A 22,676-nucleotide genomic window follows, 5' to 3' on the forward strand; every position below is an offset into this window, starting at 1 on the left:
GAATAAACCCTTTCCTCCCCAACTTGCTTCTTGGTCATGATGTTTGTGCAGGAATAGAAACCCCGACTAAGACACACATGGTCTTGCTTTACCACAGTGCACACCTGTGGCCTCATCCTTGGACCTGACCTAGAATGAATGTTTTTCCTTGATCACAAATCTGTCCCAAAGCCGGGCATGGGACTCACTAGCCTGGCCTCATTCTATTCTTGATTTAGCAAAGTAACTAAAACTATCTCCTTAAACTTTCTTCCTAAAATTATTTAAATCAAATTAGGAATTCTATAGTCATTAATTCATCTAAACATCATTAATTCATCAAAGTTCATCTTCATGTTGATCTGCAGGAGATTTGCCCATTAGGGTGGACTGATGCCCAGGAATCAGGCTATGTGATAATGGCAGGAAAGGCTTATCAGCAGTGAGAAGCAATCCTGGGACAAAGTCTCTGGAGCTGTGTCTTTCCAGAGTGCCATGCCAAATGGTGGGCCATCTCCAGGAAACTCACTTGCTTGCCATAAACCTTCCTAGATGACTTCTGTCACAGGTGCTCCAGAACGCAGCTGGGAACAAGTGACTTTTACCCTAGCCAGAGTCCTTTTCTTTTCCTGGTCCCACCTCCCCCTCCACTCCCCACTTTCTTCTTCTATCTACTTCCTGAGGTCCCTGGGCCACCACAGGCAAGGGACAAACCTAAGCTGTTGAGTGTCCCTCAGGAGCCACTGCAGACTTCCTAGATCTGAGGCCTTGTCATCTTCCAGGAACTGGGGGAGGCTTTGCTATTAGGATACCCACTTCCTCTCCTGATGCTGCAATGCTGCATTTGCACAAGTGCAACGGACTGTAAAGGTTGCTCATGGTCACTGTGTTATCACTACATTGTGAAGTAGTCAAGGGCTTAGTGATCTTGTCAAAGAAGAAGCTACAGAAACTCATTGTGGGTCGCCCATTTCCCCAAGAATGGGGTACAAAGCAGCAACTGGGTTGGATTCCATTCTGTCTCCTTCTCGAATCTTGGTTTGCAATCCAGCTCAGAAACACTCTACCAGTGGGACACCAACATCCCAGGCAGGTGATTTAACCTCACCTCGTTTCAAATTCATCCATAAAAAGGGATGAAGTTCATCTCTCACAGAGCTATGCATGCTGAGAGTTGTTCAGTCACCAGTGGAACACACATCGCATATACAAACAGATCTCCTAAATAGGGCCTGGGGGTGTAGTTAGTGGGTAGAGTGCTTGCCTAGCATGCGGGAAGCCCTGGGGTCAGGGAAGCCCTGAACCTCAGCACTGCATAATCCAGACATGACAGTGCCTGCTTGGAATCCCAGCACTCTGCAGGTGGAGCAGAAGAACCAGGAGTTCAAGGCAATCCTTGGCTACATGGATAGTTTGAATCTACTCTGGGATAAAAATGATTTTATTTAAAAACAAAACAACGGTAACAACAAAAATAGAACAAAAACATCATTTGAGATTTAAGTGGCTTCAACTTTTCTTCCAATCTTAGTTGGGTTCTTTGTTGTGATAAAATGCTGACTAAAGCCAACCTGGGGGGGAAGAAAGGGCTCGGAGTGTATTTCAGCATACACTTTACAATCTCTCACCAAGAGAAGCCAGGGAAGGAACTCAAGCATAGATCATGGAGGACTGCTGCTGCTTACTGGTTTGCTTTCTAAGGCTCACATGTTTTGCTTTTTTTTTTTTTATTATTCCCAAGACAGTGTTTCTCTGTGTAGCCAGTCTGATGGAGGTACATTCTCACCTGGGTCATCCTTTCCCCCAGATGATTCTAGCTAGTATCAAGTTGACAAAAAACTAAGTAGCACACTTCTTCCCAGTTCTAGGCTCAGGACTGCCTTCAAGGCCCAAAGATGATGTTTATTTGTAATTCCAAGCTGCAGAGAGCTCTGCAAACAAGGAGTGGCATCAGGGACTTTCTCCAGCTGGCACAGTTAAAGGACACAGGTCGTGGGCTGGTTATTTACAGGTGCCCTGTCCCTAGGACAGCTGCCAGGCAGCAGGCTGCTCCAGGCACTACCTGTATCTCCACAGTAAGAGATTTATCTGGCCTTAAGCAACAACATTGTGCTGGTTGCTAAGGATTTTGCATTGTCACACTCAGCCATGGTTTCTCCCTGGTTGTTCTTCCTCTCTTACCCACAACTAACTGGAAAAACAAAATGGCCTCTGCAAAGCCCACTGAGCCAAGGTTGTTTCCCAGGCCTTGTTTGAGAGCTTCATAAGTCTCTTGCAGGAAGCCACTCCAACACTGGGAGCTAGCACCTCAAAGGTTGCTGCAGTCCTGCACCATGGGTTTCTTGCACACCAAGGGGGTGAAAGGTGCTTTCATGACATTTGAGCTCATGTTCAGGCAGTACCTACTTTCCATGTGGACATCAACCTGAGCAATCCCTACCTGAGCTTGTCTTAGCAGTTATGATGTGGAAGAAAGGATCCAGTTCTGATGCTGTTTCAAAAGTAAAGATGAATGATCTATGATCTAGTACAACATCGTAATTACTCCCAAGGGGACCTCAAGTGCAGAGGGAGGTGACCTGTCCGTAAGGTGCACAGCACGGCCTGGAGTTCTACACCTCTTCTTTTCACAGCAATCCAGCACTGAGCCTGGGGCTTCAGCAGCCTCTGAGGACTAGTGTGTATCCTACTCCATTCCTCATCTCCAATATGAAGTCTCTCCTTGCCTAATTTGCAATTTTAATGGACATGGTACTTTAGCAATTCAGCAAGGGACATTACTTTGGAGACTTAATGGCTGGCACACTGGCCAGGCACCCTTCTGGACCACACTTGGTTATGACCTGGCTCCTCTCCTTGGCATGCCTACACCCTTCCCAGCTTTTCCTTCCCCTTGCCTGATCTCATTTTCCATCTGCCTGTACTTACTCAAGCCTTCCTTGGAGTACTGCAAGGGTTCAGGGATGAGTTCCTCTCGGTCTCGCAGGAAGATGAAAAGCTTGTCACCAAGAGGCTTTTCTAAGGCTGGAGGTGTGGCTCAGTGGTAAGAGCTTGTGTAGTGTGCAAGGTTCCATCTCCATAGGAGGGAGGAGGGAAGAGGGAGAGAGAAACAGAAACTAGAAAAAGCACTGTGTACATGTGAAAGAAAATTCCAGCAAATCATATGAAATAAGGAAAGATTTCCTAGCCATGCTAAAATACTCAGCAATGCGAATCGCCTTCATTTCAACCAGTCTGACCCTTCAAGGTGTTCAGATCATAGCTCTTGCCTTTTGGAGATCTACACTCAAGTGCCTTCAACATAGCTCAAACAGCCTACCCTGTTCATAGATTATCTGTGCTCTCTAATTCTGAAAGATGTAACCCTGATCTTTCCTCACGGTATACTTGCTTCTCTTTCCCACTTGGCTTTCCCTGAAGCACTGTCAACAGCCTGTCTGATGTTCCGAGTCAGTACTTCCTAAGGATGGCACTTCATTACAGTCATTTTGTCTTGGTTAATTACTGTCACTTCTTCTTCCTTATGTACTTGTAAGCATCTCTGTCATCTTTCCCCAGGTAGACTGAAGAGATGACTCGTTTCTTGGGGCAGTGGTTTCCATAAACGACCAACTTGCAGACCATTACAAACTGGTTGCAAAAGATTCTCCTCTGGAGGGGCTGGCAAGATAGCTCAGCTGGTAAGAGCACTGACTGTTCTTCTGAAGGTCCTGAGTTCAAATCCCAGCAACTATCCGTAATAAGATCTGACGTCCTCTTCTGGTGTGTCTGAAGACAGCTATAGTGTATTTATTTATAATAAATAAATCTTTGGGCTGGAGCGAGCAGGGTTGACAGAGGCGAGCAGAGGTCCTAAAAATTCAATTCCCAACAACCATATAAAGGCTCACAACCATCTGTACAGCTACAGTACACTCATATACATAAAATAAATAAACCTTTAAAAAAATTCTCCTCTGGAGAGTGTATTAAAAGTCCAGATCCCTGGATGTCTAGGAGAAGATGGGCTTGTAGGGCTGTGTGTCAAGAGGCCAGAAACACAGAAGGGATGACACTGGTGGATGTGGACTCGGATGAGTGGTTTTAACAAGCTCCTGACTCTCATAACTATGAAGCCCTGACTGGGGACAACTGTACCCAGTGAACCACATTCTATAAATAGGTCCACATGTGTTTGTTGTTTAGCATGTACCTTTCAATTGGTGATAAACTTGGCAACTATCATATGGTACCAGAGTTGTCCCCTTAAGTGGGTGAAGGATATTGTCATTCTACTCTCTATATACATGACTTATTCTTTTCAATAACTTTCAGAAATAAAGTGATTCTGAGCTCAAGGCCAGTCTGGTCTACACAGCAAGTTCCAGGATAGCCAGGGCAATGTAGAAATACCGTCTCAGCACCACCCCAAAGTTAAAACTATAAATTGGCCGGGCCTGGTGGCGCAGGCCTTTAATCCCAGCACTCGGGAGGCAGAGGCAGGCGGATTTCTGAGTTCGAGGCCAGCCTGGTCTACCAAGTGAGTTCCAGGACAGTCAGAGCTATACAGAGAAACCCTGTCTCAAAAAAACCAAAAAAAAAAAAAACCTATAAATTGCTTTTGAGATTAGGGCCTTGAAATCAAGTGCTCAAAAGATCCTATTTCAACTTTCCAAGTACTAGATTAGAGGATGAGTCACCATGGTATATAAGGAAGTTTTAGAGATAGGGTCTCACTTTGTATTCCTAGCTGACAGGCACTTACTTATATAGGCCAGACTTGCCTTAAACTCACAAGAGATCTGCTTGCCTTGGGCTCCTAAGTGCTGGCAAGTACTTGGTTCTCCCTATATAGCCCAGGATATCACAGAACTTGCTATAGGTTAGCCACAAACTTGTGCTGGGATTACTGGCTATCCCACCCGCCTTTTTAAGATTTACTTATTTATGTATATGAGTATACTGTAGCTGTCTTCAGACACACCAGGAGAGGACATTGGATCGCATTACAGATGGTTGTGAGTCACCATGTGGTTGCTGGGAATTGAACTCAGGACCTCTGGAAGAGCAGTCAGTGCTCTTAACTGCTGAACCATCTCTCCAGCCCCTTGGTTTCCTTGCTTTTAATTTCTAAATGGAATATTTTACATTACTGTCTGGATTTCTGATTTTTTAAAACCTGTACTCTTCTAAAACAATCAGATGGAGTTATACACACACACACACACACACACACACACACACACACACACACACACCCTAATAATTTTAGGTTCTACTGCTTCTCACCTCACCCATGGCCAGACCTGCTCCTCATCTGCCGACCTGATTTCTACAGGTCTGAATTTGTCTCCTGTACATCCTCCATTTGCCTCCAGCAAATGGACCTAAGGATGGTTTTAATTGATTTGCCCTGGACAGGTCTCTGACTACAGAGGAATGGCATTTTTGACTTTATGATATAAACATTAAGGGACCTACTGGTACATTATCAGGTAACACTGAGATTCCAGTTTCTCAAGTTCTACATCCTGGCTCATTGCAGGGGGCTCCTATACTCAGCCTTTAAAGTAGCTGGGCAGGGGTGAGAGGGGGAGTGGGTAGAGACTGGCAAGGTGGTTTAGTAAAGACCCTTGCCACCAAGCTTTAACTAAGCTCAATCCCCCTTGGACTCACAGGGTCAGAGGAAAAAACCAAATCTTGCAAACTATAATCTCCCCATGTGTACATCCTGGCCCAATAATAAATTATGTAATAATGTTTAAAAAGTAACCAGAAACAACATGACAAGTCAACTACTTGCTCCAATTCAATTTTTTTCTTCTGCAAGGAAGAAAAAACAAAAACATTAAGTAATGCCACCAAGTGCTGGAGAGACTCCTTGGAGCCAGAGGCCCTCTAAATGAGGATGATCAGAAGGAACCAGAGCTTTCTGCACTCACTGGTTCCTTCAAGGCCTTTAAAGCTGGGAATGCAGACTGGTGCTTGGAAAGCTGTGCTCATTTTTAGGGCTTTCTGGGATCTACTTCTTTTTTTTTTGTTTGTTTGTTTTTTTGTTTGTTTTGTTTTTGTTTTTCGAGACAGGGTTTCTCTGGGTAGCCATGGCTGTCCTGGAACTCACTGTAGACCAGGCTGGCCTCGAACTCAGAAATGCGCCTGCCTCTGCCTCCCGAGTGCTGGGATCTAATTCTTGTTTGCTCTTTAAAGTGCAGTTGCTACTGATTCAACAGTTCACTTGTATGTTTAAATATATATGCTTATTTCTGAAGAATGTGAGCTGAGAGTCATTAAATTTTCTTAGTGCCAATATAGTTAAGGCTTAAAAACAAAACAACAAAAAACCTCAAACCTCCCTGCAAAACGACCAAACCTCCCAGGGACAGGCTTTTTCACTGAGTACTTAGATGAAATTTATGTAGCTCACTTCCTGTAAACGAGTATTAATTAGATATTTGAGGTAAATATCTCATTTTCAAGGTAAATAAAATTATTGTAGGAACTTACTACAGGGTAACTGACAGCTCTAGCTTGTCATTGTTAGTAAAAATGCCAAGGTATCTTTGGAGAGCTCTCAGAAAGACAACGGTGGTGCTTCAGAGATGGCTACTACTTGTTGCTCTTACAGAAGACCCACCTTTGGTTCCCAGCACCCATACGAGGTAGCTCACAACCACTGTAACTCCAGATTCAGGCATCCCATGACCTCTTCTCAACTCCATAGGTACCTGCACTCAAACATGGCACATCTCATATATACACATCGGTGCTGGAATGTTGACTCAGTGGTTAAAGCACGTGCTGCTCTTTTAGAGGGACTGGGGCTTGGTTTCCAGCATCTCTCAGGGGCTCATTAACCTTCACTCCAGGGAAATCAACAGCTTTTTCTGGCTCCCTTGGACAACCATACACATCTCAGACACATAAACAAAACAAAAGTAATTATTTGGGAGGGTTTCAAGACAGAGTTTCTCTGTGTAGACATGGCTGTCCTGGAACTTGTGATCTACTTGTGTAGATCAAGCTGGCCTTGAACTCACAAAGATCTGCCTGTCTCTGCTTCCCCAGTGCTGGGACTAAAAGCATATGCCACCATGACCAGCATTAAAAGAAATCCTAAGAAAAAGCAACCAGGGCCAGGCAGTGGTGGCACACGCCTTTAATCCCAGCACTTGGGAGGTAGAGGCAGGCGGATTTCTGAGTTCGAGGCCAGCCTGGTCTACAGAGTGAGTTCCAGGACAGTCAGAGCTACACAGAGAAACCCTGTCTCAAGAAACAAACAAACAAAAAAAAAAAAGAAAAAAGAAAAAAGAAAAAAAAGAAAAAAAAAGAAAAAGCAACCAGGGACATTTCTAGTTTCTTAGTGCTCTAACCCCTTGTCCCCATAATTAGGACCATTTCAAAATATTATAGAAATGGAAAGTTTCTTCATCTTTTATCTTGATTTGTATGAAAACTATCTCTCTCATGAACTTTCAGTTTATACCAGCACTATACCCTGTGAATGTGAGACAAATTAAAGTAAAATTCACCTGGTCACTGCAGGTTCCTCCAGAAGGAACTGTTCCTCAACAGTTTCTATCCTCTCTAAAGTGAACCATCCTCTTTGTAAATGGGATTGATATTATGCACACAGAAGAATTAAAACAGGATCACAGAGAGAAAGGGTGAAGAAACAGACTTTTTGTTTTTACTTGTACAAGGAAAAACCACATTGGACATCTGCAGTATTTAATTTGTTTGGGTAATAGTTACAGATAAACAGGTACACGCCATATACAATGACCAATACTTTTTATACAGTTCATATTTCAGTACATCAACACTATCTTATTTACACTCTATGTACATTAATGTCTTCCTAAAGTCAGTGCATTGTCAACAAGTTTTATACAGAAATTTACAAGGTGAATGTAGTTAATAGTTAATTTAATAAATTTTCTGCTAGTTCTTGAATTAAAAAAATTAATTACAACCAATATAACAAACACAGATCAAACAACATTAGTAGATTGTGCTACCTGCTCAACTAAAACATCTGAAAGGAAATTATTGAAAATCTACTTTTTCATGGGACTTGTCCAGGTAGGGCTGGATGATTTCATACACTGAAAACCTTGACTCTATGACATATGCATTACTCCTTTAGGCCACTCCTTCCTTTCAAGCATACTCACTCTTCTGGGAAGGGGGTCAACCTAGGCAGTTTTTTAAGACAACTGCTCCAATTGTGCCAAGAACTAGGCAGTTATTGGTCTCAGCCACCACAACATGAACACTGACTACACTGGTATTGACTACCCATGAGGAAGGGGGTAAGAGGATCTGAAACAAGCCAGCGTCAATCCCCAGGGTCTTGATGAATTTTTTTTAATGGACCAAAAATAGGTGAAAATTTCTTTTAACTATATATTAAAACACAACACAGGGAAAAATGATGCCAGAAATAAATAACATTTTTTGTTCCAGTTTTGAATAGTTAGAAAAAAAGTGAGCAAAAAAACTTCTGATGACCAGTGCAAAAAAAAAAAAAAAAAAAAGTTGGTAAGGTACAGACCGGCAAACAACTAGAGTTTGCTTTCTAAACCCAGAGTTTCTTAAACAATTCTTAGGAACTATTAATGTTGGATGTATTTTTGTTTTTAAATTTTACACGCTAGCTAATGGAGTTAATTTATAGCCCTTAGAGCCATTAAAGTACAAGCACAATTGTTTGCATGTGTTCTCTCTTTTAAAGTGCAAAATGAGAAACAAAGGGGAAAACAATCCCACCACTAACAGGAAACAGTCTGGCTTCGCAGCCGCCTACCTTCCTAGAAACTGTGTGCAACATCAGCTTGGGGCCTATGGTGCAAACCCTGTGGCAGCTGCCACACCCAGCAGTGCACCTCTGCAGGAGGGCCGTCTGAGCTGGACACTAAGGCTGCCTTTCCTTTCTCCTGGGTCTCAGAACTGAGTCTGGGTAGAAGGCACATAGTCTTCAGAGACTCTTCGGTTCAGACCGACTGTCATATGCCTCTGCCACCAATCACTGTTTCAAACACAAACCCAACAAGAACAAAAAAGAAAGCAAGAAAGACACAGAGAGATCGGGGAAATGGTTCAAAAAACGGAAAACTCTTTGTGTCCATACCTAAGAACTGTCTGCACTCCTGCATGGTCTTGCTTTCTCCATTTGTCAACACAACGGAATGAAACTTCAGGAAAAAGGAGGTAGCATGTCATGTCGTCCCCAGACAACATTACGGTATTATAGTTTCTGTTGTTGTTTTTAACTTTGATTCCAAGGAAATCCTTAGTATCCTGTTATGATTCTTGGTAAACTCTATACTCACTACAAGTTTGTTCATTATTTGGACAAGTACAATTAAATTCGTAATTGGTCCCAGGTGATTGGTGCCAAACTCTCTTGTTTACAGGCTAATGGTGGGATCTGCCTGAAAGTTCCCTACCAGACAGCTTGTAAGAGACTTCAAAACAAAATTATTACTATTCTTAAAGTTGACTGCTATTTTAATTAGGACTTTATTTTGTGCTTCAGGTCACGGGATAACATAACTACACTTAGCCTGCTTCTCAGGGATGGTTCTGCCAAATGCCAGCTACAAGTAGTCACCTCCCTTCCCAGCAGCCCAGTTGCAGCCCGAGTGTAGCTTTACTGTAGCACACAGTACTTCTTGTAGTCAGACTCGAAGTCTTCGTCCATGCTGCTCGTGTCCGCCATCTTCTTGCCGTCTGTCTTTGGCAGAAACTGTGCACAGTCTATCCCCTGCTGCTCATAGAAAAGAATGTAGGCAGAGTCGGTGTCTATCTCATCAGGGTGAAGCTCCTGAAAGGACAAGAAATGCCTTTAACAACAGGCCCGTGTGGGCTCTCAGTGCTGTCAGGAAGGCCAACTCTAAGTTAGTCTACACTGACTGACTGCTTGAATCAACTGTCTTACACCTGACCTAAAAACGTATCTCATTACTTTCAACCTTTGGTTTTTTGGTTTGTTTTTGGTTTTTTTGGAAAATAATCATAAGCCTAAGGAATGCTCTAAACCTCATCAAATTATTATATATATATTTTTTTTTTGGGGGGGGGAGGGAGACACTGTCTCATGTAACCCAGAGTGGCCTTAAATTCATTTAGGTAGAGGAACATGACCTTGATTGAACTCCTGATCCTCCTGCCTCCACTTCCATCAAAGGGGTAGCCACCATATCCAACAAACCTCATCAAATTCTAATGGTTGAAAAAAAAAAATCAGTACTGCAGAGTTCTTTAGTATAAGTGCTTTCCTAACATGTGCTGCCCTGGGTTTTATGGTCAGCTAGGGGAGACACACAGCCAGATGACAGGACATGACCAACTCAAACCTAAAAGATTCAATTTCTCATTATATAGCACCTTTTTGTTCATTATTCATATTTTCTGTTCATCCCTAGTTTTGCCATCATCTCTGGTTCCTTAACACTGAACAACATCTATGTAGAGACCTCCTTCATACAGACACTATTTCCTGCTCAGTAGAAGGGCTATTATTTCAACTATGTTCCCCAAATTGTTGGCATTCTGTTTCTAACTTTCATTTAAAGATTTAGAATATTTACCTTACAGCTGCTGTCATTGTAACAGTACCACTTGCAGTTTGGGTTTTTGGCATAAGTGACGTAATGGCCCCCACCCAGAATTCCTGAATGGCACTAAAGAAAGAAGAGAGTGGTGGTGTGTTAGTAATTAACAGTACTTCAGCCAAGGCACAGTGCTAAGATCGAAGCAAGATGACCACCCAGGTAGTAAGGAAAAATGTTTACAATCACCTAATTTTTCAAAAAATAAATCCTATTTCAAATATCTGTGTGAGATTTTTTTTTTTTTTTTAAAGACAGTATCTTGCTATATAGTCTGGGTTGGCCTAAACTTGAGATTTTTAAGTGGTAAGGTTAGAGGCATGTGTCACCAGGTTTGGCCCTATAATAGTTATTTAGAAAGAAAAACATTCCTTAGTAACACAATATATGATTGTTTGACTCTCTGAACCAAATTATACTAATTACATGGCCATCTTGGTTTCTTTTCTTCCTTTTTTAAGATTTATTTATGTATTTTTATGTGAGTACATTGATGTCTTTAGATACACCGGAAGAGGGTATCAGATCCCACTGCAGATGGTTGTGAGCCACCATGTGGTTGCTGGGAATTGAACTCAGGACCTCTGGAAGAGCAGCTAGTGTTTTTAATTGCTGAGCCATCTCTCCAGCCCTTGTTTTTTGTTTTTCAAGACAGAGTTTCTCAGTATATTCTTGGTTGTCCTTGAATTTAGAGATCTGATTGTCTCTGCTTCTCAAGTGCTGGGATTAAAAGCATGTGTCATCATGCCCAGCTTGAGAAATATTTGTTGAAACCTGTGTAATACATCACTTACCGAAATTGCATATAGATTATAAATAGGTTTGCTGTGTGCATCTTCTCTTTGGTCATCAGTGCTGTCTTCTTCACTATGGTTTCCAAGCTGACCATTGCTATAGCCATTGCCACATGCCTCATGCTCATAAAGAAATCCATTAGCCAAAGTGATCTCATGATCCAGAGGAGTGACCAGCTCAGGCTGGCTGCCTCCCAACACATGTCCTCGGTTCAAGGTGTCAGCCAGTTCGCAGCTCTGCCCAGCCCCATTCTCTTTGCTGGCATCCAAGTTCTCCTTACTATTGGACAATTTATTTTTGCTGCCAATTTGAGGCAGCCGGAGCCTCCCTTTGTTCCTCCCCAAGGTCCGTGGGCTGCTGTTAGGGCTGCTAGTTTTGCTGGAGGGACAGCTGGCTCCACTTTTTCTTGATGAAGAAGGTGAACCTGTGAAAGAGAGAGGGAGAGTTGTAAGTCCAAATGCCACAGTTAAGTTTGATGCTAAATGCTAACTCTGAAGCTTCCGTAATGTACATACAAAGATAAGAATGCTGGCTGCCTGCTCTTACTCCTTATTACAGAGCTTGTGATGGTTATTCTTGCCTGTAAACATGATTACATCTGAAATTTACTAAAACTGAAGTGGAAACTGAAGGGTTTTTAAAATTAATATTATTATTATTATTCCCCACAAGACAGGGTTTCTCTGTGTAGCCCTGGCTGTCCTGGAACTCACTCTGTAGACCAGGCTGGTCTAAAACTTGAGATCTGCCTGCCTCTGCCTTCAGAGAGCAGGGACTAAAGACATGTACCACCTTTAAAACTGATTTAATTTAGATCTTTTGAGGTTGGAAGATAAATCTTTAATCCAGATTTTTAGTTTTGTTTTTCTTTTTTGAGATAGGGTTTAGCCTATATTTATTTTAGCCTGTATATATAAATTTTAAGACTCTGTATAGTCCTGGCTGTTCTAGAGCATGCTCTGTAAACCAGGATAGTCTAGAACTCTGAGATCCATCTGCCTCTCCCTCCAAAGTGGCAAAATTAAAGGTGTGTGACACCAGTGCCTCAAAATCCACATCTTTTGGGGTGACAAAATGCACTTTTAATCTGGGCTACACCTTCTGCTGACGACTTAATCTAATGGACATGGGAGAAGAGAGCTTTCATTCTTTGCTTGTTTGCTCTTGCTCATGAAGGCATGTCCATTTCTTCACTGGCATTCATGCCTACTCCTTTGGGGTTCTGGGGTTTACTGAAGACCAGCTGATACATCTTGTCTCATGGACTGAACAACTACTAATTCTTGGACCTTCCACTGGTAGACAGTCATTGTTGGGGTAGCTGGACCACAGCCTGTGAGTCATTTTAATCCCTCTAGAGAACCCTAATAAGAACAGCTAATCAGATTCATGTCACACTCAGCTCAAAACAATGAATTTTATAAATGCATTCTTAGATTGGGTGTGGTGGCATACACCTGTGATCGTGATACTCAGGAAACTAAAGCAGACGGACTCTGGGTTCAAGGATGGCCTGGGCTACACAGTGAGCTCAGTGATGGCTCAGTGGATAAGAGCACTGGTTGCTCTTTCAGAGGTCCTGAGTTCAATTCCCAGCAACCACATGGTGGCTCACAACCATTTGTAATGGGGTCTGATGCCCTCTTCTGGTGTGCCTGAAGACATTGACAATGTACTCATATACATAAAATAAATAAATCTTTAAAACAAACAAACCAACAACAACAACAACAACAACAACAAAACCTTAAAATTTCCCTGTCTTAGTTTTTCAAGAGTTGGGATTATAGGTGTGTATTATATCCCATCTATTGAATATTGAGTATTATAAAAGAAATATAGATGATTTAAAGTGTGCAGAGGCTATATGAGCAGGCTATATGTAAAAAACACAATACTTTATATAAAGTACTTGAATATCCACATTTTTTGGTATTTGTGATGGTTAATCATTGTCATCTTGGATCTGAGTAGGTTTAGAATCACCTAGGAGACACACTTCTTGAGTGTGCTTCAGAGTGTTTCCAGGAAGGTTTAATTAAGAACGAAGATCCACATGAATATGGGTTTTATCATTTTGTAGGCTGGGGTCCTGAACTTAAAGCAAAAAAATGGGAAAAGAAACTGGCTGTGGACCAGCACCAGTCTCTCTGGCTTGTGATTTATAGCACCACAACTCCTGGTATTTCAAATCCTCTCGCTGTAACTTGGTATTTTCTACATTTTATAAATGACAAAGAGAATCTAGATTTAAGGAGGCTGTTATCTTGTGCTCAAAGTAACAATGCTGAAATACAGATGGAAGCCCTTCCCCTTACCTTTTGGGCTACTGGTGACATCTGCACTGAGTGAAGATGGGCTCTTGCTCAGGAGCACATCCTCCTCCCCTGCTGAGCTCTGGATAGCCACCTTCTTCACATCTCCTGCTGGGATCCTTAGCTCAGAGAAGTCATCCCCCTGGGGTGTGAGTGGTTTATGCTGGCAAAGAGTAGGGTCTCTTGGTACTAAAAAAGCACTAGGGTCAAAACTTTCACGAGGAAATTTAACAATTTTCTGTGATTTTATCCACCGTCCATTTACAAACTGAAATCGTTTAAGGTGAATAATCTGAAGAAGAAAAGGTAGGAACATTCAAGGGTTCAGAAGAACATGTAACATTTGTGCATTGTTAACAATCTCAAATATATGTTTTAAATAAATGATATTATTCCTTGAATTATGTCATTGTTATATGTATATATGCAATTGGCAAAGACATCAAGCCTGACATTCAAATATCAAATTTAGCTGCATATTAATCATACCTTATATTTAAAAAATTCCCACTTCCTCATCTACTGGGTTCCCAGGTCTGCCCATGCCTGTGTCTTTCTTTCAGTTTTCATTTCTGGAGCTAGCCAAATGAATGTCATCAATTTCTTGTATATTCATTCTTGAGAAGCTATTATGTTCACAGAATACTAGGAGTACTGGGGCTGGAGAAATGGCTCAGAGATTGAGGAAGAACCAGGTTTGGTTCCCAGTGCCCACGTGGTAGTTAACAACCCTCTATAAACCCATTTTCAGAGTATCCAATGCCCTCTTCTGGCCTCTGGGGGCAGTGCATGCACATGATGTATTTGGTGCATGGACATGCAGGAAAAACACCCACACATATAAAATAAAAATAAATAGAAGACTTCCTAATACTGGAACAGGTTGTGGCAGTGCATACCTTTAATCCCAGAACTAGGGAGGCAGAAGCAGTGGATCTCTTAGTTTGAGGCCAGCCTGATCTATATACAGCAACTTTAAGGCCAGCCAGCACTACATAGTAAGATTCTATCTGTAGAGGAATTTTAATCCAGCAACATGGCTACTCTGGCAAAGGATCAAATCAAAAGACCTTTTAGGTCTGTGTAATCAAGTTGTAATGACACATCTTTAATCCACCTGTTTGGAATACAGACACACCCTTAATTGAAAATAGTGAAAGTAAAGTTAGTTTGGAGAAAGAAGCACACATATTTGAAAGAGATGTCTAATTGAGTGGCAGAAAATATGATGAATCAAAAAAAGATTAACAGAATAGGATATGCTCAACTCTCAGAGAGAGAGAAAAGGGGAGCTACTTAAGAGTGAGTAGTGCAGCGAGGGGAGTAGAAGGCAGTTTTACCAGGACCACTGTACAGAGACAGGTTGAAGAGAGATATGAGCCAGAGAATGAGAATGAGCCATAAAAGCTGAGGTGAACCAGTCAGCCAGCCAGAGGTCGGAAAGAACTAGGAAGGGGTAAGCTTATTCAGCAGTGAGTCTCAGAGGCTGAAGACACTCTAGGCCTAGATTAGATTGTACAAAGGCTGGAAGCTTCCAGGACTAGGCCCAGGTTAGCAGACAAGCAAGCCTTCGAGAAGGCAATTACTTCAGGCAACTTTTTTTTTTTTAAAGTACATCAGATCCTATTACAGATGGTTGTGAACCACCATGTGGTTGCTGAGAATTGAACTCAGGACCTCTGGAAGAGCAGTCAGTGCTCTTAACTGCTGAGCCATCTCTCCAGCCCCTTCAGGCAACTTTTATAACCTCCTAACCTCACTCTCTTTCTTTTTGGAATCAGGGCCTTACTTTGTCTAGGTTAGTGTACTGGCTAGTTTTGTGTCAACATGACACAGTTGGAGTTATCACAGAGAAAGGAACTTCAGTTGGGGAAATGCCTCCACAAGAACCAGCTGTAAGGCATTTTCTCAATTAGTGATCAAGGGGGGAGGTCCCCTTGTGGGTGGTGCCATCTCTGGGCTGGTAGTCTTGGGTTCTATAAGAGAGCAGGCTGAGCAAGCCAGGGGAAGCAAGCCAGTAAAGAACATCCCTCCATGGCCTGTGCATCAGCTCCTGCTTTCTGAGCTGCTTGAGTTCCGGTCCTGACTTCCTTGGTGATGAACAGTAGTATGGAAGTGTAAGCTGAATAAACCCTTTCCTCCCCAACTGCTTCTTGGTCATGATGTTTGTGCAGGAATAGAAACCCTGACTAAGACGGTTAGCTTGGAACTCACTATGTAGCCTAGGCTTGCCTGAAGTTTTTGGTGATCCTCCTGTCTCAGCCTCTCACATTCTGGGATTAAAGGCATGTGCCACCATACCCAGGTAGAAAAAGTTTCTAAACACGGCTATAGGAAATACCTTATCCTCAAAAGTAGCCCTGAAATTCTGCTAATGACTCCTCTAACTCACACTAGATTCTTCTCATAGACATAGGTCTATTAACATACCAGAATTGGAGGAAGCCTCCAGAGGTCCAGCTTCTTGGTTGCCAAACAGTGAGTTTTACATTTGGAGCAGTAGTACATCTCATTTTCCCCCAGTTCCTCCTCACTGGTGAAGGCTCGGAGACAGCTGTCCAGGTTGATGGGCTCAGCTTGTGCTCGCCGACTCTGCTCCACACTTTCATGCTCCTCTACAACCTATTAGAGGGGGAAACAGGATACACCAGAGTTGTGCTGAGAGCATTTAAAATGAACACCTAGCCATACAACATCTTCTTAGTCACAAACTCATATATGGTCTACATGTGGTAGTGAAGTACAATCCAAACTAGTCTTTGAGCAATGCAAGACACACACACACACACACACACACACACCCTATCAATAATACCTGGATTAAATAATTATTTATACAACTAGATTTTTTCTTTTGAGACAGGGTCTCATGTAGTTTAGGTTGGTCCAGAATTCACAAGATAACTTTTTCTGATCCTCATGTTTGATTGTGTAGCAATTTCCCCAGAACTGAAACATTCTCCCGGTGAAACTAGAGATGATTCAGCCATTAAGAGCACTGGCTGTGGGCTGGGGAGATGACTCAGAGGGTAAAAGCACTGACTGCTCTTCCAAAGGTCCTGAGTTCAAATCCCAGCAACTATATGGTGGCTCACAACCACCCGTAATGAGATATGATGCCCTCTTCTGGTGCATCTGAAGACAGTTACAGTGTATTTATATATACTTATGCATAATAATAAATAAATCTTTGGGCTGGAGCAAGTAGGGACTAAGCAAGCGGGGTTGACCAGAGCAAAGAGAGGTCCTAAAATTCAATTCCCAACAACCACATGAAGGCTCACAACCATCTGTACAGATACAATGTACTCATAGACATGAAATAAATAAATAAATCTTGAGAGAGAGAGAGAGAGAGAGAGAGAGAGAGAGAGAGAGAGAGAGAGAGAGAGAGAAAGAAAGAAACTGGCTGCTTTTTCTGAGGAACTGGGTTTAATTTCCAGTACCCACATGATGTATAACTAGCTGTAATTCTAAATCCAAGGGATCCGTTGCCCTCTTCTGGCCTCTGCAAGCATAGCACATGTACATAATATAAAAGATCCTCACACATATTCCCTCCAAGAGGTGGGCACAGAAGGCTTATGAGATTCAGGTTGTTAAACAAACGTCACATAAAGCTGAAACCTGCCAAGATCTTCAAAGTGCCCCCGCCCTAGCTGTATACAACCCACAAACAATTGCCTGAGAAGATTGACCAGCCAAAATGCTAAGAGATTTTTTTGGACCTGCCCAGCTACCTGTAGGTTAGGCAGAAATCAGAAGAGAGCAGATCCTGTAGAGCCACCAGGTGGGTACTGGGAATTGAACCAGACTCCTCTGGAAGAGTAGGGCTCCTAACTACTTTCTAGCCCTAATAGAGCTGTATAATTCAGTACCTGTTTTTCTCACCCATACTTCTGTTAGTAACCTCAATAAAAATCCAGTGGTTCTCCATGTTGGACTTGGTGTAATTGTTAATTTTGTCTGTGTGGGTTCTTTTCCTGGGGTGAGTAGGTGAGTGGGCATGCTGTATAACCCTGGGAAACAGGCGTGGGCCACCACACATGATTTTATGCTGTGGTGGGAAGTGAATCCAGGGTTTTATGAACTCTAGAGAAGCACTCTATCACATGAGCTACCTCTCCAGTCTCTGACCATAGTTTCTCTAAAAAAATTGTTCTAAATCCTTAAAATGAGAAAACAAACCCAAAACAAAACAACAACAACAAAAGTGACAGTTAAAATGCCTGCTTACTTCACAATTTTGAAATCCTTAGGACAGTTTAAATGTGAACTAGCCTTCAAGAAAATAGTAGTAGGGGACTGGTGAGATGGCTCAGCCAGTAAGAGCACCGACTGCTCTTCCAAAGGTCCTGAGTTCAAATCCCAGCAACCACATGGTGGCTCACAAACACCTGTAATGAGATCCAATGCCCTCTTCTGGTACATCTGAAGTCAGCTACAATGTACTTATATATAATAATAAATAAATCTTTGGGCCAGAGTGAGTAGGGTCAACCGGAGCGAACAAAGTCCTAAATTCAATTCCCAACAACCATGTGAATGTTCAACCATCTGTATAGCTGCAGTGTACTCATACACATAAAAATAAATAAATAAATAAAAAGAAAAGAGTAGTAAAAGCAAGCACATTTTAGGCAGAAAGAAGTATTAGAATACTGCATATGTGACAGTTAGGAGAAATAATACAGAATAGTGAAGCCAGATATGGATGAAATTTAAAAAAAAAAAAAAAAAAAGATCCAGAAGGGGCTAGAGAGATGGCATAGAGATTAAGATCATTGCCTGTTCTTCCAGAGGACCTGGTTTCAGTTCCCAGCACCCAGCAGCTTATACCTGTCTGTAACTCCAGTTCAAGGGACTCTGACACCCTCACACGACATACATGCAAGTAAAACACCAATGTACATAAAAAACAAACAAACAAAACCCTCAACTCTTTTTCAACTGCTTGCACTTACTTGTCAGTACATCTGTTGGTACTTACTTTTACAGAATACCAGCTGAAATAACTAGCCTCGTGGGACTGAGCAACTACTAGATTTTCCCATCCACAGCTGCCCACTGTTAGGTTAGTTGGACTACAAACTACCTGGCAAGCCTGTATGAGACTATGTGTGATGTACAATGGATAGTTTCCAAAGACTGTGGGCACAAACTCTGCAGCCAGTCCCTCAACACCCAAAGGAAGCTCTACCCGCAGGTGCTCTAACATGCCCAGGATCCCAGGAGCTTGGTCACATCAGGATCTCAGGGTCCCAGAGGCAGCTTGACTCCCAGGAGCTCTGACACAACCAGGATCACAGGAAGGACAGGCTCCAGTCAGATATAGCGAGGGCAGGTAGCACTAGAGATAACCAGATGGTGGGAGGCAAGCATAAGAATATAAGCAACAGAAACCACCAGAACCCAGTTCTCCCACCATAGCAAGTCCTGGATACCATCACACTGGAAAAGCAAGATTTGGATCTAAACTCACTTCTCATGATGGTGATAGAGGACTTTAATAACTCCCTTAAAAGAAATACAGGAGAACACAGGTAAACAGCTAGAAGCTCTTAAAGAGGAACCACAAAAATCCCTTAAAGAAGTATAGGAAAACAATCAAGCAGGCGAAGGAAATGAACAAAACCATCCAAGATCTAAAAATGGAAATAGAAACAATAAAGAAATCACAAAGGGAGACAACCCTGGAGACAAAAATCCTAGGAAAGAGATCAGGAGTCATAGATGCAAGCACTGCCAGCAGAATACAAGAGATAGAAGAGAGAATCTCAGGGACAGAGGACACCATAGAAAACATTGACACAACAGTCAAAGACAATGCAAAAGGCAAAAAGCTCCTAACCCAAAACATCCAGGAAATCCAGGACATAATGAGAAGACCAAACCTAAAGATAATAGGTATAGGAGAGAGTGAAGATTCCCAACTTAATGGGCCAGTAAATATCTTCAACAAAATTATAGAAGAAAACTTTCCTACCCTAAAGAAAGAGATGCCCATGAATATATAAGAAGCCTACAGAACTCCAAATAGACTGGACCAGAAAAGAAATTCTTCCCGTTACATAATAATGAAAACACCAAATGCACTAACAAAGAAAGAATATTAAAAGTGGTAAGGGAAAAAGGTCAAGTAACATATAAAGGCAGACCTATCAGAATTACACCAGACTTCTCAACAGAGACTATGAAAGCTAGAAGATCCTAGGCAGATGTCATACAGACCCTAAGAGAACACAAATGCCTGCCCAGGCTACTATACGCAGCAAAACTCTCAAATTACCATAGGTGGAGAAAATAATATATTCTATGACAAATACAAATTTACATAATATCTCTCCATAAATCCAGCTCTATAAAGGATAATAGATGGAAAAGGTCAACATAAGGAAGGAAACTACACCCTAGAAAAAGCAAGAATAATATTTCAACAAACCCCAAAGAAGATAGCCACACAAACTTAATTCCACCTCTAACAACAAAAATAACAGGAAGTAACAATCATTTTTCCTTAATATCTCAATATCAATGGACTCAATTCACCAATAAAAAGACATAGACTAACAGACTAGATATGTAAACAGGACCCAGAATTTGCTGCATACAGGAAATGCACCTCAGTGACAGACAGACACCATCTCAGAGTAAAAGGTTGGAAAACAATTTTCCAAGCAAATGGTCCCAAGAAACAAGCTGGAGTATATTTTAAAAATTTCAAAATAGCAAAAAGTCTTTGAAGTTAAACATTAAGAAAATGTTAATTTCAAGCACAGTCAGTCAAATTAATAGAAGTTAGGAATCAAATGGATCTAACAGGTACTTAAAGAACATTTCATCCTAAAGCAAAAGAATGCAACTTTTTTCTCCAAAATAATGAATAAAATCAACTTTCAACCAAAAGTTATCAAAAAAGATAAGGAAGGACACCTCATACTGGTCAAAGGAAAAAAGATGAACTCTCAATTCTGAACTTCTATGCTCCAAATGCAAGGGTACCCACATTCATAAAAGAAACTTTTCAAAGCACACATTGCACCCCACACAGTAATAGTGGGAGACTTCAACACCCCACTCTCAGCAATGGACAGATCATGGAAAACAGAAACTAAACAGAGACACAGTGAAACAAATAGAAGTTAGGAATCAAATGGATCTAACAGATACTTATAGAACATTTCATCCTAAAGCAAAAGAATGTAACTTCTTTACGGTACCTTCCCCAAAACTGACTGTGCTTGAAATTAGCATTTTCTTAATGTTTAACTTCAAATACTTTTTGCTATTTTGAAATTTTTAAAATATACTTACTGATAGAATAATTTCTCTCCTAGAAACACTGATAATCTTTTTTAAGTAAACTGACTGTTAGACAATGTACACAGATATAAAATACATTTGAAATACTCTCTTCCTGTGTCAGTTGGAATCATATAAGGGCTTTTGAATATGTTCCATAGTGATTCATTTTTAACATTGTATACTCTTTTACTATGCTTAATTCCCAAAGAATATTTTATATGTTTTGAAATAATTTAGTATTCAACATTAGATACAGGATCCTCAGTTATGGGTAGTATTAAGTATTCATCAATGATATTTTTAGGATATGAAAGCATATGATTTATAAAAGTTGAACTAATTTTTTATGTATTATTTCTCAAAATACTCAATGTTATTAATATGTTTGATGTATAAAATGCATTTAAATTATAAAAAAAATAAGAAAAAAATCCTCAAAAAGAAAAAAACTCTCATCATGAGAAAACAATATACTAGACATTAAACCCTAATATAAAACTCATTTGCATATCCATATGTAACAGACTGATCATTATGTTTAGTGACTCTGTTGTTTTGGAGGGAGTATAGGAGAGTAAAGTGGATTGAATCCCTCATGAATACTAGGCAGGTAGTCTACCATTGAGTCACCTTAGTTTAATGAATGTTCTTTTTCTGTGATGGCAAGAAAATGAAAAGCAAACTTAAAAGAATAATGTTTTGTTGATACAACCTTTAATTTCTGGCCAAAACTTTTGGGTCCAGAGAACCAGTATATGCTTTGGGACAAGAAGGAGTTAAGTTTCAGAAGAGAGTGCCAAGGCTAGGAATGTAGATCAGTAGTAGAGTATTTGCCTAGGGTCTTTTGGGGGCTCTGGCTTCAATCTCTAAAGGAAAATCATAAAGGAAAATCTTAAGTGCAAATAAAAAGAAAGAGGAGCATAAAGGTGGGAAGGGTGAAGTAGAACAGAGGACTGAGAGAAGGACCAAGGCAGCAGCAGTCAAGGATTCTCTCCCCAATCTCATACTCTTGCCTAAAACCCAACAAGCAATCAAGAACTATGAGCTGAGACAAGACTTGCTTGTCTCTATTATGAAGAAGGTAGGAAAGGCATGCCATCAGTGACATGAAGGCTATCTGAGACTTCACATATAAATATTAAAGTTTTTCTTCCAAGGCAGAGCCTGGACTACAAACCCAGCAATGCCTGCCTGCTTCTTCCTGTTAAAGTTCCCAGTGCTCACGGGTGAACTGCTTATCTTCACCCAAGGCAATTTCCTAAGTGTTAGCTTTACCTAAACTCTTGGGAACATTGGGCTGCTTGAATTATAAATTGGCCATTTCATTTACTCCAGGTTTTCTGGTGAGAATTTTTCCCTACAGTGGAGATAGCTGAGTCACAGGCTGTCAAATATGTCAATAAACTATCTATCAAGGTTGGAGTTCATCCTGCAATGAAGGCTTTAATGTATTACTATCTGGTCTAAAGAATTCCATTTAGAGGAACTTGAGGGGAAAAGAATGTTTTTGTATTTAAAAAGATAATTTGTTTGGGTGACTGGCTCTGAAAACAAATACATAGTAACAAAACAGTTTCTCAGGCTGCTTCTGTTTCTCTGTGAGAGCTATGCACTTCAGGGTTTGCACTGACCACCCTAGGTAGCCAGGAGGCCTCAAACTCCTGATCTTCCTGTTAGAACTTCCTGAGAG

The 22,676-nt window shown here is 41.3% G+C and overlaps 1 protein-coding gene across 1 annotated transcript in view; it reads right to left on the bottom strand.

The window, feature by feature from the left end:
• Positions 1 to 7,672: 7,672 nt before the first annotated feature.
• Usp32 (ubiquitin specific peptidase 32) overlaps positions 7,673 to 22,676 on the bottom strand; it is a 137,988-nt gene continuing 122,984 nt past the window's right edge. The window contains exons 29-33 of the mRNA XM_021212704.2: positions 16,112 to 16,303; positions 13,685 to 13,973; positions 11,366 to 11,790; positions 10,551 to 10,643; positions 7,673 to 9,784 (exon numbers count right to left, since the gene is read on the bottom strand). Of these exons, the coding sequence (XP_021068363.1) occupies positions 9,611 to 9,784; positions 10,551 to 10,643; positions 11,366 to 11,790; positions 13,685 to 13,973; positions 16,112 to 16,303 (1,173 nt within the window). The 3' untranslated portion in view covers positions 7,673 to 9,610. The remainder of the gene's footprint in view (positions 9,785 to 10,550; positions 10,644 to 11,365; positions 11,791 to 13,684; positions 13,974 to 16,111; positions 16,304 to 22,676) is intronic.

The sequence above is a fragment of the Mus pahari genome, chromosome 14 (genome assembly GCF_900095145.1).
Source record: "Mus pahari chromosome 14, PAHARI_EIJ_v1.1, whole genome shotgun sequence".
Classification (NCBI taxonomy): domain Eukaryota; kingdom Metazoa; phylum Chordata; class Mammalia; order Rodentia; family Muridae; genus Mus; species Mus pahari.